General features: G+C 39.2%; 1 protein-coding gene across 2 annotated transcripts in view; it reads right to left on the bottom strand.

The window, feature by feature from the left end:
* LOC121299130 (proprotein convertase subtilisin/kexin type 6-like) overlaps window positions 1-19,574 on the bottom strand; it is a 29,546-nt gene extending 9,972 nt beyond the window's left edge. For both annotated transcript variants that reach the window (XM_041226695.1, XM_041226696.1), the window contains exons 1-13: window positions 19,289-19,574; window positions 16,912-17,016; window positions 15,546-15,656; window positions 14,161-14,304; window positions 13,905-13,981; window positions 12,558-12,646; window positions 10,813-10,985; window positions 10,321-10,533; window positions 9,621-9,721; window positions 7,083-7,186; window positions 6,735-6,852; window positions 2,884-3,072; window positions 393-529 (exon numbers count right to left, since the gene is read on the bottom strand). In XM_041226695.1, coding sequence (XP_041082629.1) covers window positions 393-529; window positions 2,884-3,072; window positions 6,735-6,852; window positions 7,083-7,186; window positions 9,621-9,721; window positions 10,321-10,533; window positions 10,813-10,985; window positions 12,558-12,646; window positions 13,905-13,981; window positions 14,161-14,304; window positions 15,546-15,656; window positions 16,912-17,016; window positions 19,289-19,468 — 1,741 coding nt within the window. In that variant the 5' untranslated portion in view covers window positions 19,469-19,574. The remainder of the gene's footprint in view (window positions 1-392; window positions 530-2,883; window positions 3,073-6,734; window positions 6,853-7,082; window positions 7,187-9,620; window positions 9,722-10,320; window positions 10,534-10,812; window positions 10,986-12,557; window positions 12,647-13,904; window positions 13,982-14,160; window positions 14,305-15,545; window positions 15,657-16,911; window positions 17,017-19,288) is intronic.
* Window positions 19,575-19,878: the final 304 nt, after the last annotated feature.

Here is a 19,878-nt window from a genome sequence, read left to right as displayed (position 1 = left end):
ACACTTTGTTGGTAGTCTGTGGACTTGATTCCCATTTAAATGGAAGGAGATGAGCACAAAGACACCAAGTCAGCAATTACAACTGCATTAATGCAGACAGGTCTTCACCCCTGAACCTTTGGCACAACCACAGCTGCTTGAGCTGCCTGCAGCTGACCATTCTGCAGAACAAGCAGAAATGGTAATTGCAAGGTCCTCCTGATCATTTGATCATTTCAGCAAACTTGAATGCAAGTTGACTGAATACTCTAAAATTGTGTGCTGAACAGAACAGAAGCTCACCATGCTGCCAGAAGCTAGCCGGTCCTGCATTTCCACACCTGTGTTCAGTGACCTTCAGGACATTTCATACCAGAGAGGTTCAAGCAAACAGGAAATGGCCACAAACTCACCCAGAGATTCTGGGTTGCGCAACTGTGAGGGCGAATCAATGATTTCCAGAGTCCACTCTCCTTCCGCTTTCTCTCCCCAGCAGTGAACCGTCAGGAACTCCCAGTTTTTGAAGCCGTCGTTCGAATTATCGAACGTTCTGCACACAAACACAGCAAAAGAACAAACAAGCGCACAGATACGCAGGAGCCGTTAGCCTCTTAAGTTCCAAGCAGCTTTTCTTTTCGTCACGGGACCAGCTTTACCTCCCCCCTTTTTGCAGGCTCTATTTGAGTAATACTGGAACAAGTTTCACACCCTGCGGTCTGACAACTGCAGCTTAAAAACACAATCTTAAATCACTTTCACATGACAAAATGCTACATGGAAATTCAAATAACGGTTCAAATGTACTCAAAAGTTTTAACAGCGGTAGCAGGCATTGCATGAATAGAGGAGATAGAGTTAAAAATGTCAGAATGGACCAAAACTGACCACATACCCATCTAAAAACCAGGCATGTGCAGGCTAGAATCTCTTTATAAAATAGGTTCTTAATGTAATTCTCAAGTTGTGATGATAATTTAAAACAGGTTCTGGTCACAGTCGCAGTACAGCTAGAGCCTACTGGTTTTGGAAACCGACAGCACAGGTCTGTGGAAATAAACAGCAATCTAGTTAAATATAAAACTGTAACAGGTCTGGCCGGCAGCACAGAATGCAACATTATTACACAGTACAAAACTCAAAGCAAAGTCTGGAAAACGAAGCTATCAAAACAAGAAACGCCCGAGAATGTTGTGCTAATAAGATGGAAATGTTTTTAACACCTTGGTTACTACACTAATCAACAGAGGAAAGAAATAAAGCCTGTCAACAGGAGGGTGTCATGGGGGAAAAGCACCCTGTCAGGGCACGATAACCTTCGCTTGAGGAGCCGAAGCACCTTCACTGCAGCCACTGACTCAAGGCAAGAAGGGGCTTTCATCTGGCAACGCACAGCCTCTTGGGCGTAATCAGAAGAGCATTGCAAAGAAACATCCAAGTTTTTAGAAAGAAAAAACAGCTTGAAATCATTTGGATCGGTTACGAAACACCAATTCAAAATTTGATTTACGTATCAAAAAAACAGGGCGTCAACTTGTACCCTTAAATGTTTATTCATTTTTTGTATTTTAAAATCCAGACTCCCATTGGGTTACACATATTATGTAATATGTGCAACTCCAGCTTATAATATAAAAACATTGCCGGTTTCTAAAACATCAGGCCAATGATATAGAAACGTTTCTCTTTCTTTAGTCCTGACGTTAAATGTTAAAGCTTTTGGATATCCATTTTTCAATACGTCTAGTCTGCGTTTAATATACAGCTGTTATTGTCGTCTTCACACTGAATCAAAATATTTGAAGGCGTTACTGTATTAATGTATAATTATGCAAAAATGTGCACAGACTTATACCTGAAAAATGCAGTCCCTGTTCTGGATTAACTCCAAGCCCAAGGTGTTGATAAATCTGCATTACTACACACCAGCATGGCAAGTTGTGACAATAACATTGATGAAAGACTGCATTAAAAAGGTGCAATTGGATTTCCAATAGATTTTCTCTTATAAAAGTCCTCCTTACAAGCCCAAACACACTTTTATAAGTCACAGTTTAACTGATAGACAAATTCTACTTTAATGCAACAAATGTGGTTTTATTTGGTATGTGCACTCATCAACTCAATTAGAAAAAGACAGACTTCATGGGATACTGTATAGTCAATTGTTTGTTTTGCAATATGGTCAGCAATTTGTAAATATCACCCAGTTATATCTGTTACGTTCTTGCTTAAAGAAAAAAAAAAAAATCCTATTAGGAAACCAAAATACCTCCAGCTATAACTTACTTCCGAGAAACTAAAAACCCTGTCTGCTGTTCCAGCTTGTTTCTCTAGTAATAGAGCCATAAAATATCTGCCCTCTGCCTGAACAGCTTTCTTTTACATTCTGTTAATATCAGATCCGGTGTTGAAAAACACTGTTAATGATTTTAAAATGTTTTTTAAAAAGGTTTGCCTCTTTATAAATCTAGACTTAAATTACAACATGCCTTTTGTTTCTGAAATATTTACTCTACTTCTATTGTATTTACATTCTGTTCACCTGCACAAGATAGTCTATATTCCAGATAAGAGCTGGATGGCTGGTAATATTATTATAGAAGTATCAATATTTCCCAAGTTTGCCAAGAGTTCTCCAATGCACACTGACAAACGTTTTGAAAACATCCCATGCTTGTTCAATTAAGAAAACATTCTGTTAAAAGGTACTATAACATTGTATTTCTTTATTTTGACTTGCGACATTACCTCCAGATTCCCAATTTTACAATAGTGTACATAAATATATTTACAGAATAAGGATTTCTTAAATACTCAACCCTACATTATCTATGTGCCCATGTCTGCCTTTTCAAGTTGTCAATGAATGACTTTCTGAATGCACAGGTGGTATAATCCACTCACCTTTTTGCCAGAAGCTGGGATTTGGTGCCCGATGGAGAGATGAGGTTGACCTGGAGATCCCCGCGGCGAGGATGTACGATCGACACTCTCACAACAACGTGTTCCAGATACACTACATGCTGCTCCGCATGATCGGAGCAACCTGTGGACGTGACGGTCGACTTCAGTGACTGCTCAGGACGGATATATCTGGAGTGAAAGATGAGAGAATAGATCAGGATAGATTAGAGCCAAGGCTGGATTTTATTTATTTATTTTCATGGTTATCACAAATTTTCATGAAAATGATCCATTGTCATGCAATATGTAGTTCCTTGTGAAAATTCCCATTTCTGAAAGAATATTATGTGTATATATATACATATATATATATATATATATATATATATATAGTGTCACCGGAAAATACAGAAAACAATTTGCCTTACTGATGCACTACCTAGTACACCAAAAAAAAACTCACAGCACTTAAGTTTACAGATCTGCTATAAGTGGTTATGCACAATATATTGTGCATGTTATTAAAATGTGCTATTACTATCTACAGGCTATGATTAGAACTCATTTTAAAGCACATAAACACTTCTAACGGATCCCTAAATCAAACAGTTACCAAAGACAGGCTGATCATAAATGTAAAAAAATGATGCACATCCACCAGAATGTTTTATTGGTGTATTTTCTTCAGGGTATTGACTGCTGGCTTCCCAACACACAGGCAGCTCACTAAATAACTGAAGAGACTTGGAAGGAGGTTCAGAATCCTGCCGCGCTCCTGGGCTGCACCTGCCCCGCTGACCCCCAGCGGAGACATTTACTGGCACCGTCAACTCCCCAGGGCACCGTAAACGTTTCAGCATTTCAGGATAGAGGATCTGACACATTATGAATTTAAATTTGGTCAACCAAATGAGTGGCCAACTATAAAGACTAAAGCTTGATTCAAGCCTTTTAACTCCAAAATGTAACTCGCAGCTGCTGAAGGACATGTTCGGGGTCTGCTTGCATGGCCTCCCTATCTGGGCTTGAGCTCAAAATCAGCGCCTCAGCACAGTGTTGGGGAGTCCTTTGGGTCAGATGTTCCTGTCTCACTGTCGTTAACGCAAACAACAAGGCCGTGGCATCTTTTCAAAGAAGATTTGGGGTGTTCATCCAATATCCTGGATGGATTCCAATGAACATCAACATATTAGCCTTGCTAACCTGGCTAAGTATTCACTGCCTCCCATACTTAGGGGTGACAGATCCCACCCAAGATGTTGCCTCTCAGGTAATCTGTCACGTATGCAGCAGCTATTTTAAGGTAGGACAGCTGGGAAGGAGGCATCGGGCTGTTTTTTTTTTTTTTTTTTAAGCAATTTTTAAGGATTCAAATGAAAATACACAGCAGGAATGTTAACCAACCAGGAACTCTTCAGCTACAGTTACTCTGAGTGACGATATGCTGGCCCGCCAAGTGACACTGTTGGCAGAGCGCCACATATGTTTCCATCACATAGCCAAGCTTAGTGTTCACACAACGTCAAGGCCCGTCGGGAAACAGCTCTGTAGTATCTCTTGAATGGGTGGCTCCACGTACTTCTAGTTCATTCTGATGTATCCTTGACGCATGTCCTTAGGACACTGAAATCATCCAGCACTTCACAGAAAGTTTACCATAAAATTCAATAATGAAATAGCTGCAATGTCTTAAACCAAGAAATACATAAAAATGGTCTACTGTTTTGAGTAGAGTTATCTTGCCTACATCACTAGCTGTCTTATAAAAGACTTTGTAAAGTTGAAAAGAGGGAGTCTACATACATCACACTGTTCAACAAAAAAAGAAGCAACTTTTTCAATGGGAATTCATTTCCTGGAATGTTCAGTTTTTTCTCTTTTAAAGTGTTTTTTTTTTTTTTTGCACAGCATGTTTCAAAAGGTGCCAAGGTCAAAACTGTGATCAAATAGCAAAATATATAAGCAATTAGTTACGTCAAGTGGAGCGAGCCTGAAGACTCCAGACCTAGAGAAGGAAGTGGCCCTGGCTGACTGTTGGGATCAGTTGCCTTGAGGCTGCAGGTCAGGCTGGGAAACACCTAGATGGTAAGCAGGGGACTAGAGTTCAATCCTCAAGCTGGGCCATTATTGCACAATGCAGGTCTCACAGAAACAACATGTTAAGCTAGCAAAACACAGAGAGATGGCTTGTAAGCGTTTACATATCTTGTTCCATGATTACTTCACAGTTGCACAACCATTTACAGGGCATGAAATACTTTCAAGGTGTTAAAGCAATGTTGCTGACCTTAATTTAGGGGTAACAAGAAACACTGCAGTTTCAAAATTGCAAGATGCTACTAAAAAAATATATAGAAAAAACAGCTGGCTATATGAGATATAGTTGTGCTTTCTGCTGCATTGTGTGCTGAGCACTGAATCACAGAGGTCAATTACTTTATTGCTTTATTACACAGTATAAAAGGTGCGTCTCTGTCATGCTGTCAAATGATTCTTGGATTGCAGGACTGTCACAGCACTTACACTCAAAATAACTGTTGACGTTACAAACAGTAACAAAACATCTAGAACATTTTTGGTTGCTTAAATTTGCATCCCATCATGCAAATAGCTTTTTGATTTTCGCAAAAGAAAATTGCACATTGCACGTTTCTTACTGAATATATTGAACTGAAAATGCTGTGTAATGTCAAATACAAATGCAACACAAATTATCTTTCAATTTAGGAATACATAATTGGCTTTGACTTTTGAAGATGATAAAGAGTCTCATACACTGATGGAAAGCTTTTTTGATTTGAAAGACAATGGTATTTAGAGCTGCCAGGTGTTGGATCAGTTGAATCGCCCATAATGTTTTTAGTATGACTCGCACCCACGTACAATCTCATCATATAAAGACTACACATTAACGTTGTTAATAATGCTTATTGGCCATGGACAACAGATTGGTAACTTGCGCAGTTTCTGTTGACCCAACAAAGGCATTGACCTAGTTCATCACATATTGTTATGCAAGCTTACTGACTGTGTTCCAAGTGCTGGTCTAGCAGTTAACTGTCAAACAGAAAGCTGCGAGTTAGTTAGGGGTGAAAGATTAGACTTTCTTATGACAATAACTTATTTTCATTTACAGAGAGTGAAGTAGCAAATCCACCACCTGTCATCAAATTAGTAAAGACTCAAACTTCTCAGGTCTCTGTGCTTGATTTAAAAAAAATAAAATGCGAATGATGATAATAATAATAAAATAATAATAATAATAAATAAAAACGTATTTCCATTTCAGAGGTAAATTAGTTATAATTGCTTATTTGTTTATTTAAAATGTAATTTAGATTATATAGCATACAATAAATGTACATCAATGGACATTGGAAATAAAACCAACTAACTAACTAAACTAACGCGCCAATGTTGAAAGTAACTGAATAAATTCGATCCGCAATTGATTATATAGTGAAACTGACTGCTCCATTAAACTAGCAGAAGAGGCAAAGTGTTGCATTAGGCCGGCAAAATATATACGCATGTAAACTAAAGGAGAGTTACATTGCTTTTCAAAGCAACTAAAAAATGTCAAAAAACTATGGCCACTACTGGGTAACTTTGCATTTACTCTTGTACAGTAAAGAGGGAGCTGTACGACAGGAAGGAGGTAAAGCACTTTCTTGGCCAAGACTGCACTTGATTACATTGTGATGAATCCCAATATTGATGCAAGATGCTGGATAGACAGTGAAGGGCAGCCCCTGTGCAACTCTCCATTCTGTGCTGCACAGCTCCCGCTGCCCTTCCTGCGCTTGCTGGCAGTACAACAGGTGGGGTGTGGGGCTGGATGCCTTGCTCACCTGGGTCTCCGATCACTGCTTCCGGTGCAGGTATGCTGCGGGGGCACACTTCTCCATTTCTTCGCTTCTAAAACCATGGCTTCTGCATCCACCAATCCAAACCCATACAGATGGCTGACTGAGGAAAGATGCACTTTTGAGAAAAAGCAGCTACAGAACTGGATTTCTGTCATAGGATTTGGTTCAATCAGATTTAACCTCTATCAAAGATACATTTTGACAGGCAAGTTAATTTGGTTATATTTAATAGTATTTGTGCAATCTTGTGTTGGCATACCATTTTAAACAGCACAAAGGAGTTATGTGGATCAGAGGAGTTCCCCCTTGGTTACTAAAGAACGCACTGACCTCTACGGCCTGCAGCATTGGTCTTCCAGTCAGGTGCTTTGAGGTGGACGGGCCGGGATGTCTTCACCAGAAGATGCTGGACGTCTCTCCAAGTTATTAATGGACTGAAAGAGAGGGAAAGAAATGCTGCTGCTGTTCCAATTCAACCAGAACCGAACTGCACGCTCCAAAGTCAAAGCGGATACAAGCAATGCAATCCTGCATTCTCCCACACCAGGTCGCTTTATAAACACTGAAAGATGCCGGTCAGGAAAATAGTAGTCTACAGTGCCATGATCAAAGCTGAATCTAATCTGTTCTACTCTTTTGCTAAATCACGAACACTGCTCCCTGTAGGCAGATTATTGGAGATACCATATATGTGAAGACTAAGACACACTAATTGGCAAAACACACAATTAAACTACCCCACGTGATGAAGCTGAATGAGAATGAAATGTCACAGGAGATATACAATTAATGTTACTCACTTGGCACAAGAGACATTTATATTCATTGAACAACATTGAGATACATTAGTCCCCCTCTGCATCAACCCTCTTTGACACATAGCACCCTTGATACTACATGTATGAGCTTCATACTAAACCGTAAACATGTGCAGCACAATAACTTTACTGCCAATAGTTTTGATCAAAGTAGTATGATCAAATCTGGGAAATGTTCCTAAAATCTAGTAACATGAAAAGTCACCACTGAAACTAGGTGGAGTGATGCTTTGTACCAATTATGCAGCCAGGTAAACAAATTCATGAGACCAGTTTAAGATATGGCCTTCAAAAGGCTAAATAATAATAATAATAATAATAATAATAATAATAATAATAATAATAATAATAATAATAATAATAATAATACTGAAGATTTTAAAAATAAACCCCAAAAACCAACAAAGTTGTTGGCGACCTCAGAGTGTATCCTCAAAATACTTGTAACAGATCTAGATCCCCAAGGGTAATGTGGATAACAAAACCATTTCACAACATCCCTTCACATTGTTTCACAATAGTCTTGGTTATCAATAGGACTTCTGTTTTCATTATCTCTACAGTGGTTACACACACACATTCTTGCCAATGGAAACATCTTGGATGGCCAGGGGGAATAATGTAACAACAGCATATATATAAATGTGTTAATAGCCACACACAATCAGAAAGGTTTTAGATTACCCACTGTAAGCCAAAGAAACAAACAATTCACACAAGAGACCACGACGGCATTCCTATTAAGTTCAAAGCCAAGTTCAGATGGTCACTGGCATTTCAATCAGGATATCTATGGCACATTCTATTAAAACTATTGCCAGACTTTTACAGGTTTTTAAAGTAATTTTCATTTTCTTTATGGTAGTTCCTTTGGTGTGAAAAAAAAAAAAAAAAGAGCAACGAAAAAGAAAATGCAGTTTTTGGAGCAACCAACGTGTGTGGTCTGTGTTTCACTTGGAAAGGGTTCGAGACTAATCCAATCTATAAACACCAAATCTAAATAATAAACCTCTGCGATTTGTCACAGGTTCACTTGTTAAATGTTCCTTGATGTATCCCATCTAAAAAAATAAATAAATACACTGAACAGAAATGCCTGTTTTGAAACACCGAGTGCACCCGGTTTAATAGACTGGAGCCCTGCCTAAAAGGATGCGAATGCCTCACACATACGCAAGCCCCCAGCAATGCTGTCCGAGGGTCAGTGATCTTACAAAACCTCCCTCTGAGGCTTACTGTAATGTTTGGATCAAATAAAAAACACTGCCATGGCTTTGGACAATTAACACACACTAACTGTCTCAGAGATAGCCATCTGTTACAAACCAATGAGCATTACGAAAGAAAAAGGTTGTTCAATTTCTTTTGTACTGGATCGCTTAGGAGGCTTGAAATATATGTTGTTGTTTAAATCCGGTTTTAAGATTCTAAAGTTGCGTTCTTTTTAGAGGGCATCTGCAGATGGGATAATGACCACCCAGCCCTGAACCAGATTGGCTGACACAAAGCACAAGGTTTAGAACTCCTTGTATATTCTCATCCTGTTCTAACACTCCAAATGTTTCTTTTTTAGAATTCCAGTTTTACAAAGCTTCCCAGGAAAGGGTTGCACAGCAGACTCCAAGTTAATTACTATTGTGTAATTTGTATATTGCAATTACAATGTCATTGTAGCTGAAACATGGCGACCTGCGTGATTATAATTATACCAGATAACTGACTGATTACAGTTCAATTACGTATTCATTTATAATTTGATCATTATCTTTGTATTTTTCAACCACTTTTGGTGACCCCACTTTGTTTGAAAATAAATAAAGTACGTTTCTGTATTTGTACCTGTGATAATTGCTTAGTTGTTTAGAATAGAGTAAACATGTTAAGGTGAAGTTGTTTGTTATTTTAGTGTAATTGTAATTATAACTGCAGCATAATTAAAATAGAACAAACTTGCATTGGAATTGGAATTGCAATTTAACAAACAATTCAACTGAAATTAGAATTCTAATTGACCCCAGGTCTGTTACACAGACTAAAAGTCAACACTCACTTTGCTTCCAGAGCCAATGCAATGACCCCGGCGACCATGGGGGCGGAGACTGAGGTCCCTGTGTGACCATCAGTGCAGCGCTGGCGCAGGTCTGTGGTCACCTGTTTGGGAGAAAAAGTCATGAGTAGCCAGCAGGCTACAGATCGTCAGGATTTCTCAGTTCTGTAACCTGTTTACTTTACGTGCTTCTGCAAGACACTCTGAACTAAACCTTACAACCCTTTCAGCGAATGACAGCTCTGTAAGGAGTGAGGAATTCCAGTAAATGGAACAAGCGAGATCTGAATTTCAACTCAAACATTTTGTGGTATTTGCAAATAAAAAACATCCACCTACAGAGTTCCACAGAACAGCCTAAAAGCAACAAAGGGTAATCTATGACCTGCAAACAATTACAGGACCAGTAAACGTTGTGCAGATGTGATTTCCTTATCGACGTCAAAGATGTTGACTGCACAGCAACAAAAGCCTTAACTAGGTCAGCCTTGTTTTAGTTATGCATGACCCCACCCACTGGGTTAATGACATTTAGTCCAGAAATCTTACTTTCTGGAGCTTGTACTGAACCCTTCCAACTACTGAACCAATGAACCCCTCGCAGTAAACAAAGGAAAGAAAGAAAAAAAACAAACTTAAAACTGTGTTTCCAAGTCCTTTGTGACAAACGGTTCAATCCAATAATAAAAATGCTGTACTCAACAATTTTCCTATCATAGAACTCCCCACTGCTGTAGGTCGTAGCCAGCGTGGAGGCGCACTCCTCCAGGTACCAGGGCTTGTTCCCGTTCTCCGTGCTGCTGCTGACGGAGATGGTGTAGATGCTGTTGGTGTAGCCGTCGCAAGAGCAGTGGTCCCCCTGCCTGCCACCGTTCCCAGAGGCCCAAACAAAAACCGAGCCCAGGCCCTTCCGGCCCTGCGTTCAAAAACAACAAACCCAGAGAGTGGTCAGCAGAGTGTTATCACGAGGCAGAAAAAAAAAAGACCCACAAGACCTGCAGACATCCAAGGAGGATTAGTGACTTACAGGATCCTACTGAAGGGCTCGGTCATTGTGTGCTATTAATTCCTATACCCGTTTTAACCTGTTCACCACGGGTTACCAAATCAGGGAATGGATTTCAAAGACCAGCATGAACAAAAAGAAGCAAAGCTTGCTTTCGTCTTTCTTGGTGGTAAACTTGCAGAGAAGCACCTTTTTAATGCCCATCTCAAAGGCCTGTTTGGCCAGCAGACCGGGGCCGTCCACCGTCTTCCCATCGTCATCCGGCCCCCAGCTGGCACTGTAAATGTCAATGTAGTCGGGTCTGATGCCAAGAGACTTCGCTTCCACCATGTCTGTTACATCTCCATCCAACATCCGAATGCCTGAAAGCACAAAAACAGGGGCATAGCGGCACGCAAAGAGCCATAATTGCAATCAAAAGCCTTTGCTGGTTACTGCAGAGAATTGAAAAGACGTCTGCAGAACTTTGAAACAATGTTGCTCTGTTTATTATTTTAATGAGCATTATGGGGTAAAAAAAAAAAAAAAAAAAAAAAAAGCTATGATTTGTATCTCTTTGATGACCAAAATAATCCATTTAAAAATAATAATAAATAAATAGTTTAAGAACCAAAATAAATACACCCACAACTGAAAAAGTGACAAAAAACTTAACCTGAAACGCATATAATAAGCAGTGTTTGGCAGTTATGCTCAAACAAAGACAGCTGTATGGCTGCAGATGTGCTCGCCTTTTACAATGCAATCGAGTAACTGTTTCCATTCCTGATGCTTATCAAATAAAATATCCCTGCTCTAACTGCCAATTTTAGTATTATACAGGGAAATCACACAGCCTGCTTTGTAAAGATTAGCGAGTTTAAGCAAATGAAAACAACCCGACAACAACATTCCTCGTTTCCATTTCTAGCAGCAGCACCAGAGCAGGGCAATTCCTCAAGTGCAATAGTAGTGCAGTCTATTAGAATATGGCTTGGACAACAGTCCTTGTTCAGAGCTAGCTAGGGGACTTTTTTTTATTAATGACCCTGTTTAAACTGTAAATTCAAGAAGTGGGTTCTGAAATGGGACTTCACCCGTTAGCCTAGGAATAAAGACTCAGTGATGGAAATTCAGTTGCTTATAGTTTATCAGTTTTCCAGCAGTTTTAGCGTTGGAGGTCTGCTTTCATGGAGAGTGATGTCACTAATGGGATCAGCATGAAAAACATTTATTTTGGCAAACAGCCCCGACATTTCCCCCCCCCCCCCCCCAAAAAAAAAAAAAAAGTGTATTACTCCAAGACATTTGCAATAATGTTTATATTAAAAAAATTTAAAAAATTAATTCCCAACAGAGCCATTGTATTTTGCACTTGAGCAGACAGCTCTAAAGAACAAAGCCAGTACAAACGGGTCTTAAAAGAATAGCTGGGATCAGCACAGGGTCACATTCCAATAGAATGCCCAAGTTTCCACTTAAAGTAAAAAAAAAAAGGTTAATTGAAATGCTTCACACAAGAAGACCACCCCTAGATAAAGCAGCTGATAAATGTGTTTCTAGTCTCTCCATACTGCCTATTATTAACAACCTCATTTCAAAATCGCTCTCCTTGGGCGACACGTGATGCATGCCCTTGCATCAGACAAAGAGTCCGAACAATTGCCGTAAGGCAAGTGGGATCTTGGCAGCTTGCATGACCCCAATAGTGTCTGGCACTGTTCATCTGAGGGTTTAGAAAGCAATTATTCATATACAATGCACACTTTCAATCTCCATTTTTGATTAAAAAAAAACATCCTTAGCATCAATTCATAAAAAATAATTATTTTGTGATTGCACGACTGCCTGCCCACTCAGTGGCTCTGAATTGTCAGACCGTTTCTTCATATGAAACCCCCTCAAGGTTAATCTGTGCACACATGTGGAATCATCGGAATCTGAAGCCTCCTTACCTCCTATCCTCGCATTGTATGCAATACCAACAATACAGTGGGAGTTATTTGCCACAGCTGCAACTTCCCCAGCACACCGTGTACCATGTCTAGGGGGAAGAAAAAAGGACTCTTAAGTCGCTCTATAATCAAAATGGTTTTTCATGTACAAAAAAAAAAAAAAAAAAAAAAAAAAAAAAAAAAAAAAAAAAAAAAAAGGCATTTGCACTGAAACATACCTTTGCAACAAAACAATGAAGAAAAATAAAACATTAAGGTCATTTATCCAAAACGTTGCATGTTAAGCGAGGCCCACACATTTCAGTTCCACTCCTGGCTGGCCACAGTGCAGGCACTATTGCAACCAAACACCTTCACAACTTTCCACTCTGAAATACCTCACGAGACACAGTGAACACTTCACTACTACCTTTAAGATTTAGATTATTTTTTATTTATTTATTTTAAATTGATCATTATAACGTTTCTGTGAAACAAGAATGGCTACGCAATGAACATCTGCAAACACATGTGCTTATGTCCCCCCTAGACCTAAATAAACTAACTGTTGGGTATTTTTATTTAGATTTATTTATATATTAAAAAAACCAGCTTTGCTTATAAACACTTCAATGTATTAAGTCAATCTAGTGAAAATAGAATATCAGCGTGCAGTGTGCTGCCTCTTCTCATACAAAGGAAAAAGCCGATTTGCTTTAAGCCACATTATTGTATTGAGTCCCATGTATTGTGGTTTTACATGATGACATTAAATGTATCCCTCAGCAGCAGCATCTAAGTATGGAGCCTCACTCAGAGCAATAGTGCGTCACAGTCATTATAAACCCATTCTACTTCTGCCTACTGGCAGGTGCTGCATAATACTGTAGAGCTTCTTCCATGAACCGGTTCAACATCACACTGAACACAAATGTGAAAGGTGAAGGGAACAGAGAAGCTCATTACCCTACCATAGGGCAGCTAACTGACAGGATGGCTGGCAGACAGGCAGAGCAAGGCTATGACCCTATACAGTATAATTGCATGGGTTACCTGAGGTATCAGTCACAGCAGAAGAGCCCCCAATGACATTGCTGCAAGTTTACATTCTCAAAGTATAATTCAATAGCTCTAAAAAACACAGCAGAAGCCTCCAAAGAATTAAGGTTGGGTGATGTATTCTACACTGGCTAAAAAAAACAGGGCATCTAACCTTGCACCACCTTAAAGTGGGGAGGGGCTGTTAATTAAAGCAGTGGATTCTCTTACTGCATTAGCTCACCCTACATGTTTTCACTCGTAAAGCTGGGGCTCTTTGACAGAAACCTGGTTGTCAGCAGCAACACTGGCAGACAGATTGGCACATACTTGTTTTCATTGCTGGCGTCGTAGCGTGGAGTGGGATCATGGTCATTCCCATTGACATCATAGCTTGCAAGTGAATCCTGGAAAACAAATGCAACACAGACAGACATAGATACACACATGTAAAATTATAAAATCATCATGACCTACATCTATTCCATGTAAAACTACAAATTAAAAACAGGCCAGTTCCATCACATATCCCCAGGTTGGATCAGATTAGTTTACAGAAGGTTTTATTTTATTTTTTTTCACATACGTAATTCTGTGCCAGGTCTGGGTGGTTTTTCTCAATGCCGTCATCCAGGATGGTTACCACAACATTCTTGCCAGTGTACCCTCTCTGCCAGGCTGCCAGGATGTTCATCTCTGAACGACAGCGATTGCTCTTGTCACCACAGTGCTGAACAAACGAAAGGCAACAGCTGATTATTAAAGCGCTGTGGAAAAGCACAGAACAGGTTTTAAAAAAAAAAAAAAAAAAAAAAAAAAAAAAAACATGCATGTGCCTCTTGCATGGATTACAGAAATACAAACCAGTCTGTCACAGTCATTTCTAAACCTGTTTCCTATTCCCTGGCAATTCCCTCTGTGTAGCGTTCTTATTGCACAATTCGTTTCCTGGAGACAAGACTTGGAAAAGCTGTTCTATTAAGAACATGTTCAACAGCTGTCTTACAGTAAATCTCCCTTTTTTTTTGTCTGAGCTGCCTGTTTGGCTTTGAAAATACTGCCAGGACTCCTTACTGATTTATTTCACCATTTAAAGTAAGAGGAAGGATAAACTACTTTGTGAGAATGCCTTCACTTGGAAGATTTGGAAAATGTATTGTTACAAATGAGAAGAGTCTGAATGCTGTGTGGCACTGCAGAACAAACACCATAGACAGCGCTGGTGTGGGATCCCAACAGGCATCCAATAGACATGCATGCAATAGATGTGCACCTTACAGTAAAGGGCATTGGTGCGTGACCTGATCACTGTCAGCTTACCTGCAAGATCCACACTGTAAATGTGAAATGCATTCTAATGCATTTGCCTGTAATCACAACTTATAAAATTAGTTTTTACTTCTGATTCTAATGGAATTACCCCCTAGTGGGCGAATGTTGCATTCACACTCATTTTAAAAATAATTGTGTGTTTTCATGGTGGTAAACACTGTAATCATATTCTAATGCTTAAAAATGTAAAGCACAAGTTGCAACTAATAGAAGAAATACTATTCTGAAAGTTTTACAATTCTGCAGTGCTCAGAAATCACACTCCAAGTTTATATGTAGACACTGAATTAGTAAACTATGTTTAGCATCTCACCTGGGACAACTGAAGTAAATAACTGTGGCACGCTCATCTCCTTATGTCCTGTGGCATTGTTTAATCCATTCCAAGCTCAACTTTACTAGGATTTACCTCACAGAAGTCTGCATCATTTCACGCATGGCCAAACAGAAAGACTTCTTATCACATATCCTTTTAATTAAAGAATCTATCAGTAGGTACATTAGTTCAGGATGCAGCCCTATTAATATGTGTGTTTCAGACTGGGGGGCAGTTTAACAAAGCTGCAAATTACATGCAGCACGTACTGGTTTTTCACTAATACAGCAAAATGCAGTGGCAAATGTTAAAGGGTTACTTACTATGTACCACATATTGGACCATTTGGGATCGTTGAAGTGGATAAAATTTAAATCATTCCGTGTATATCTTTTCACCCGTGTTTTTACCACTTGCTGTTGGATCCAGTTAACCTAGAGATTTAGGACAGTGATTATCACAGCAGAAATGGAATAAACTGGTGATTTAGCAACACTGGCAACATTTGACAAGAAACAGCTATACAGTCAGCAACCTGGTTTAATGTGGACACCACCCCTTTAAATATTGCTTCATCATTAATACTATTAAAGAAATAAATAATAATAAAAAAACATCAAATCCTCACATGTATTTACTCTTCGATAATGCAAAGCCAATATGAACATATCTCGTCATGCAAGTGTAGAATCCTACACCAATCAAATCTATGATACGCGCCAACAACTGCACTGTCAGAGGGCTGGAAACCACAATGGAGAATGCAATGAAGCAGAAAATGGCTTTACACATACTATATAATGTGCACACCAATAAAAGTAAACTATTTGTTATTCATCTACACTTCCAATTTTTTTAAATGTTCGCCCAATCTTTTGACCGGGCACCCGCCTCAGGTCAGAGAACACAGTTTGTGGGTATTTTTCTCTAAGTGCTGTAGAGCGGTCGTGAGAGTTTTTCATTTTAGCAACTCCCTCCTCTGGACACTTAACACATTACCAATCACTGAAATACTGAAATCAATGGCATCTTCATATTACCCCTCAATCCCAATTCTTAGATCAAACTTTAAACAACTCAAGTCAGCCGAGTAGACAAGCGTCCCATTAAAGACAACGCTAGCCGAAACGTCTTGCAAAGCTACGTCACGCAGCATGCAATAGAAGCGAAGGTGAGATCAGCAGAGGCTGCAGTATTGGGTAGGGCGAGGTCACCGAGTGTTCAACTCCACCTCCCATTCGCACACACATCTTGGGACACGATCGTATCTGTTTGAGTGTCCACCAGCAATGAGTAAATGAGGAGCGCTTTCTTTTTCTATCAAGATCAGAAGAGGTGATCTGAAGAGTGTGTAGAGGAGAGACTGTTGACGAGGAGGGGATGGAAACACTATTTCAAGCCAGCCACATTCTTTATCGGATACTATAAAAGGACATTTGCACTTGCTGGTTTTGTGTATTTATAGATAACATATAGTGCTTCAGATTTGCTTTTGCATATTTATTAAGTTAAAAATTCAAACAAAAATGTACATGCAGTATGTATTGATATGGAAAAATCAGTTTTGTGTCTAAATGATGCCTTCAAAAACTTGACAGTCAGAATGACAAGTTAACATACTGTTGAAAAACCACACTGTGGAGTAGTGTACAATTTAATAGTCCAACCAAAAGGTTCTCTGAAACGTACCTTTGGGTCCATATGGATAAAGTTATGTTCCCCCTTCATAGTGAAAGCAGACCTTTTAACAATTTTGCTGTGATGAAAATGGTAGTGATCATCCAAGCTTCCAATCTTAAAAAAAGAAAAGAAAAATAAATACAAATATTGTGAGATATTAGGAAATTCTTATATGAAAACATTTATATTCCTGATGAGATACGAATGAGCACTTTTCTCCTACGGCTGCAGTCTTTAATCACAGTATATTGAAAACATTCTTGCAGCAAATGCAGATTTGATGAGTCAGGCAGTTCAAGATCTAGTGTTCATTAGCCCAATCAGTCACAGCAGGTCACTGTGACCTAGATTCAAATACTTCTAACTCAATGAACATCAATAACACGTTTAATCAACACTGGATGACTGCTTCACGAGAGAAGATCAAATTAATAAAACAGGAGGAAGCGGCAGCATGGTAAGCGATCGAGAATGAATTGCTTCTCATACTTTCTCACTCCAAAAATATATTGTATGGCGTGTATAAACACCATGACAACAGACCCTCCCTCCCCAACACCCTCACGTGGTGCTTTAGCGGGTCTTACTGGTCAATTTACTGATACAGTTTAGGAAATGAGAGCGCTGTGGTGATACAAACATATTCCACTGATAAAGTTATTTTTCTGTTGTGTACTAGTACAATATGTTTTGCACACTGTGTTTCAGATATCTGATATACTAAATGCGACAGCTGCTAAAGCTGAATTGTCCCCAATTTTCAGTATCTTCAAGAGGTTTGAGAAACAATTGCTAAATAAAGTTACACATGCGCAGTGTGCTGTATACCAAGTAGAATATCTATTACTATCCATTCATATCAAAATGGTAAGCAACAAGCACTACACGCCACTATCAGCTAGGTTATTTTTCATCACAGTTTGGTTCCATGGATACAGAGTATCTACAAATGCTTGCAAATCATACCTAGGTCCTTACAAGTCTCTGGGAGATCATCATACTACCATACTTTGTCTTTTGATGTTGTAAAGATAACCACATGAGTTAGAAGGTGCTTGAACTGCAGAATTTCGAGAAATAAAAATAGATTTCACAATTGGGTTTGTCAACAATTAATGCATGCCCTCCCCTCTCATCTTGCTCCAATAGGATGAAGAAACGCAAGACATACAAAATACACTCTACAGGACGGAGGACGTGTTTGGCTTATCCATAATAACCCCCTGCTACTCTAGTGCTGAAAACAATCTGCTGACTGTAATAGTAATTAAGTTACTAGAATAGGCAATGGGTGACAAGCAATTTTTCAATGGGTGTGATGTGGACACGTGGGTGGTAAATATGAATTAAACGTCAAAATGCAAATACTCTTTGTTGTATTCCAATCAACCGTCATTCAGTGAATAGAGTATGTTTTTTGTGCATTGCCTTTTTCTCCACTTTCAATTGCTCGGTGTTTACCAAGGTGGTTGGTCTTTGCATTGTTTTTCCAGCGTTTCACTTCTTAACACTATTCACAGCATCAGCCAACCTGTGCGTGCCTATCTTGTTAGCGCCTAGAACACAAATCAGGTGATGCCAGCAAGCGACAATCTAATTAACTCAAAGGAGAAGGGCAAAGGGAGCCTTCTGTAAGACCTGTTTGTCAGCCTTAAGCGACCAAACAATTAATTTACACAAACGCAAGCGGAGTTGTCTGCATCGCCCAATCAACACAATTACTGCACTGTTGTAGTTCGCTCTTGGACAGCTGTTCCGAGCTTGTGAATGTTATTTTTTTTTTTATAAACAATGAGAACAAACCAGTAACGCCACAGCCGTCTTTCCTCGGTGTGTCAAGCTTCTGTCTACCCTGCGTATTGCCCCAGTCCACCACAAGATGGCTTTGAATTGTTCGGAAAGGCATGAGCCGCTGGCTGCTAAAATAAAGTTGGAGACCACACTTTATAACACGAATTTACGCGTTTCCAGTGCACGCAGAACCAGCCGTATCCCTGAATGATCTTGCACCCAAACAAGCAGCTTTACCGGTTTAATTTGGAAAGCTTTCCTTATAACTTGTAATGTACTGCATGTAAACCACGCTTCTCGTTTACTCTACAGTACGGTGCCGGTTTCTTTATACACACACAATCCGAACCCCACTTTGTGTTGCTATTCCTGCTAAATCAACACCTTTATTTGGTATTTAAGCTGCTGTAGAAAACAAACAGATGAATGCTACCTTGCAGAGTGTACTGCAAACTAGAACCACTGTTGCCTAGGAATGGCATTTAAACTACATTTTTTTCACGTGCACATAGTATGTAGTTAACTGCATCTAGAATAGCAACGAAGCAAAACCATTTATATTTAAAAAAAAAAAAAAAAAAAAGTATTTTCTTACCTGGCCTAAATTATTATAGCCATATTTTGTAGCAAGTTTATCAGCTTCTTCGGGTCCCCCTGTAATTCGAACGGCCCAGTGATTAGTGTAAATATTTCGAGTAGACAGGGATTCACAAACACAAAACGTTAAGAATAAAAAAAATCTAAAACTCAGATGCATGCTGGCACAGTGTTGCATGATCGTAGCGCTGAAGAAACGCAAGTAGCAACTTTTGCACCGTTTTTTTTTTTTTTTTTTCTAATAATAATAATAAAATAGTGCTTCTTTAATTTGTGTGAGAGGCGTACATAGGCGAACATGTCCTTGGACCGAGAAAAAATGTCTGTGACACACGATATATATATATATATTATATATTTAAAAAAAAAAAAAAAAAAAAAAAAAAAAAAAAAAAAAAAAAGTTCTATTAGAAAGAAGTGGCTCGTGCCGCGCTAACGCTCCACTATATGTCAACACAGCAGCCAATGCCGAGCCGCCTCCCACTCAGCCTATAGCAGGAGAAAATAGAAGGTAAATCTCGAACCGGCGTCACAAGTGCTGGATTGCAGTGGGATCAAAGCCGCAAGTATTGAACTGCACACCTTTAA

This window comes from Polyodon spathula, chromosome 24 (assembly GCF_017654505.1).
Source record: "Polyodon spathula isolate WHYD16114869_AA chromosome 24, ASM1765450v1, whole genome shotgun sequence".
Taxonomy (NCBI): Eukaryota; Metazoa; Chordata; class Actinopteri; order Acipenseriformes; family Polyodontidae; genus Polyodon; species Polyodon spathula.
This window is presented reverse-complemented; position numbering and strand designations above follow the sequence as displayed.